Source organism: Vigna unguiculata, chromosome 7, assembly GCF_004118075.2.
Source record: "Vigna unguiculata cultivar IT97K-499-35 chromosome 7, ASM411807v1, whole genome shotgun sequence".
In the NCBI taxonomy this organism is placed as follows: domain Eukaryota; kingdom Viridiplantae; phylum Streptophyta; class Magnoliopsida; order Fabales; family Fabaceae; genus Vigna; species Vigna unguiculata.
The window spans coordinates 21,915,383-21,919,525 of record NC_040285.1 but is presented as its reverse complement, the minus strand read 5'-3'; the positions used below and the strand labels follow the sequence as shown (position 1 = coordinate 21,919,525).

Below are 4,143 nucleotides of genomic sequence, written 5' to 3'. Positions count from 1 at the left end.
GCATCAAGTACAAAAAGATTAAGCCAAATTTAATCTATTCACTGTTAGCCAATTATTTTCATGATGAACCAATCACCACTAGAAAGAGTTTAGGGCTTGTTTAGTTCGAACATTTTAGTTAATAATTGTGGAGTGAAATGGAATAAGACTAGGTTCCATTATTTGGGTAGTTTTGAATAGGATGGAAAGAAACCTAATGGACTACTGAATTTCATTCCACTTCATTATTTATTCCATTGATTTAATTTTACTCATCACTAGATATAAGGCAAGTTCATTAGAAAGCGATGTTTGCATTAGAAGCTTTGGTGACCATTTTTGTGGCTATAAATGCAGGAAAATAATTGGAAACCTACAATTAAGTAATGCACAGGAAACAAAGGGCAAACAGTATTTGTTCTGAATGGGCACCATTGCCTCTAAAAGCAGCAACTGGTCCTTCTGTATTCTCCATATCAGTACCCAAATTAACCTCTACCTCGCCCTGCACCTACCGCAAGAAGAAAAAGCATTGGATGAGCTTCAATCACAGTTTCTGTATTACACCATATGTGTTGGATGGAAGGTAAAGACGAAGATACAAATAAAAAAGTGGCCTAAAGAAGAAGACGCAAATTTAAACAATATTTCGGGAATGATTTTAAGAACAGGAAGGGAAGCCACTCTTCCCCTCAGATGTGAAAAAGTGATAAAAAATTACAACATGGACTACATTATAATTCAAGTTATTTGACCTATAGCCACTTTGAAATATGAAACCCAAACTACCAAATTCTTTTTCTATAAACATGAAAAAAAGGAGGAATAAAACCTCCAAGCTCCTTCAATAATAATTTACTTTTTACATCGACAAAAAAAATGTTTGCTCCAACAGCAGATCATAGAAGTGAAAATACAAGCACAAAAGCAAGAACATATTTCAAGGTGAATTTGAGAGATAGAAAATTATGAACAATGAATACTTGGTATAAATGAATACTTATATTTTAATACGTAAAGAATGATATACCTCTGTTTCCACCTGGCTTTCCACCTGGACCACCCCTGCCTCGTCCTCCTCCTTGTCCTTTTGGTCCACCTTCTTCAAGGCCACGCCCAATTCCTTTTCCTTGACGTCCTCCAGGACCATCATCCCTACCTCTTCCCCTTCCACGTCCCACACCAGGGGGTTTGCGATCTGAAAAAATGATCACATCAATCACAAAATTTTCTAGTTTTTTGCTAACTGAAAAAGGAATGGTATTTGCACAACCATAAATTGTTCAGAGTCACGAAACCATAACCAATGACAAATTTTTCAACTGTGTTTTGGAAGTTGATGAAATGAAAAGGTTACTTGGTGGAAAAATTAAATATACAAGTGAAGAAAATTAATATGTGTATTTGTAATACTTGTAATCGAAAAAGCCTTAACATTGCTGATAAGTATACCGGCATGTCTTTTTCTCAAACTCTCAGATCACCTAGTCAATTTAAATAGCAACATGAACATGTAATTAGTTGCAAAAATCAAGACTTACCAGCACGACTCTTTGTTTCTTCCTGGACTTTGTCAATAACCTAAATCAACAGGCAATGAAGCAAGATTAGTGGATAGATGTAAGCAAGCCCCAGCTTCGGACGTTCACTAACAAGTTCTGAACCTTATTCACTGACAAACCAAAAACCAAAAACACCGAATCACCCCAACTTACCTCATCAGGAACCCGAAGGTACTTAATGGTATTACCACGAATGTAGCACTCAGGCATACGCCAAAATCTATCTCCATCCTAAGTTACCAATTCCAATGAAAAATTGTAAGGTGCAACAACATAAACAAATGAGAAACCAATAACTGAAAATGAAAGGAAAGAGAGCTGTGAAAAGAAGAATACTTTAGATGTGCAAATGACTTCTCTGAGATGGATGTTCATCCATGTATCACAATTTACCAGATGGCCGTTATAAGTCTCCCCATTTTTCAGTTCCACCAACTGTAACAAAATGTCACAGGTTACAAATAAAACAGTATTAACAGAAGTTTTTATAACCCTAAAAGTAAAGGGTCAAGTAAAACAAAACGGGTTTGACTCACCATTGGGTGGCCTTGGGCAGTCTTGAGAAGGGAAAGGGGCAGCTGCAACAAAGAGAAAACAGTGAGACAATGCAACCCTAATAGTAACCAATTGGGAATTGATCTCCATGATTACAGACATGGGGGAGTTTAGACCTATTGGATTTTTGGGTTTTAGGTTAAAAATAATATATCGGAGTAAAAGGAATGAACTTGACGAGATCTAGGTATCCAATCATTACTACTGTTAGTGCTGAAAGGAAAAAACTTTAAGAGAGAAAATTACCATGGCGAAATCGGAGGTTGAAGGTGGTGTGTGTCAGTCGGTGTTGCCTCTTCTCGTCACTCGTTTTGGTTTCTTTGCGATTTAACTCAAAACTTTGAATCAGTGTTTTCTCTCTCTCTCCCTCTTTTTTCTGTTCCTATTGAATCTTATGCGACTCCACTCCTATTCCGTTTATGGGCAAGTTAATTTATTTATACTCTCTTTTATTCCTATATATTATTTTTATTATCTATTATCTATTTTGATCTTCTATCTTAACACACCAAATTTATTCATAATTATTGGTTGAAAACACGTCAAAATTTGAATTATTGAAGAAATCGAAAAATATATTGATATTTGTTTTTTCGATTTTTAACTCACGGTTCCACTCCTTTTGGTACGATTATATGTATGTAAGTATATTGAAGATAGTTTTTTTTAAAAGATAAACCTTGATAGTAAAATATAATTTATTCTGTTTTAGTCAGGATTTCGGCTGTTTTTTTTAACCACGCTTGTCTTTTTTTAACTTTAACAAAATTATACTTGATTTTTCGTAAGTTGACCCCAATTGAGTTATATTATTATATTAAAAATTAAGAAAACCCTCAACAGAATATATTATAAATTACATGTTATATAAATTGAAAGAGATAGATTATTGAGTGAAAATTATTAAATTAGAATTTAACTTTTGTGTTATATATGATTTTAAATATTCACACAAAATCGTATTTTCTTTTAAAAAAATGGTGAGAAATTGTAGAAGACGAAAGAATTGGAGGGAGTACCATCTATATATATATATATATATATATATATATATATATATATATATATATATTAAAGTTGATAAGAGAAACATACCCATTACTATCGAGAAAAATAATAAATTAGCCGTTTTAATTAGTTACTTTTGTGTGTGTTAACGTATGCAATACTTTTTATATAAATAAGATGCTATTGATACGAACAAACTTGCAAAAAAGTTCCATAGATGCTTGGGGCATATTCTCTTCTTTCTTTTCTTGTCATAATATATAATAAGAGTAACATAAGTGAAGTACGAATTTTCTTCTGCTTACACAATTTTAATATATGATTTGTAAAGGTTTAAATTAATAATCAGCCTAATGGTTAAATTTGTTAAAATTAATTGACGAAATAATTTTATCATGTAACTCTTTCAAATACTATGAGAGTTTAAATGTGACTTAATAAGATATAAAGATATATCAGTTATTATTAGAAGTTATAATAAAATAAAGATAAAATCATTTCCAATTTGACCGATGTTGGGTTATATTGGTTATTATAAGGTTTTTTCACATCAAGTCATCACGAAAGTGTGTAGAACAAAGAATGACAAAGAGACAGATTAAGAAAAGGAGGTTGAAAAACCCATTCTCATTGGATCTCTGATGGATCAAAAGTTAACATCCTAGTATGATTTATGTATATTAATGTGTGAGAATCATAAATCTTAAGATTTGAAGTAGTTTTTTAGAATGAATTATGCTCGTATGAAAACAAGTTAATCTACATGTGGTATCAAAGCATGTGTCATGGATTTATAATTCTCCTGTTATGTAATGTTTCTCCCTTTATGATGTTTGTTCCTAATTTATGTTTTCTCCCATTCAAGTTAAAACCTAATTATGAATTTAGAGATCTTTTCTAAAATTATAAACCCTAATATTTGTTTTTCCCAATTCTTTTTCAAACCCTAATTATTAGTTATAGGGATTTTATGAGTTGCTGCATTATTAAATGATGGGTATAATGAAATTGTGTGTTTGTATAATATCCTTCTCTCTAT

General features: G+C 32.0%; 1 protein-coding gene across 2 annotated transcripts; it reads right to left on the bottom strand.

Moving 5' to 3' along the window:
* Nucleotides 1–209: 209 nt before the first annotated feature.
* On the bottom strand, nt 210–2,518 carry LOC114190372 (probable U6 snRNA-associated Sm-like protein LSm4). 2 transcript variants are annotated; one of them, XM_028079220.1, is made up of 7 exons: nt 2,343–2,518; nt 2,078–2,119; nt 1,878–1,976; nt 1,695–1,772; nt 1,521–1,560; nt 1,010–1,177; nt 210–490 (listed from the first exon to the last, which is right to left on the bottom strand). In XM_028079220.1, exons 1-7 carry the CDS (start codon nt 2,343–2,345, stop codon nt 468–470), a joined length of 453 nt encoding a protein of 150 aa, XP_027935021.1. In that variant the 5' UTR covers nt 2,346–2,518; the 3' UTR covers nt 210–467. The 2 variants fall into 2 exon arrangements, with proteins under 2 accessions (XP_027935021.1, XP_027935022.1); XM_028079221.1 differs by having other exon boundaries at nt 259–484.
* Nucleotides 2,519–4,143: the final 1,625 nt, after the last annotated feature.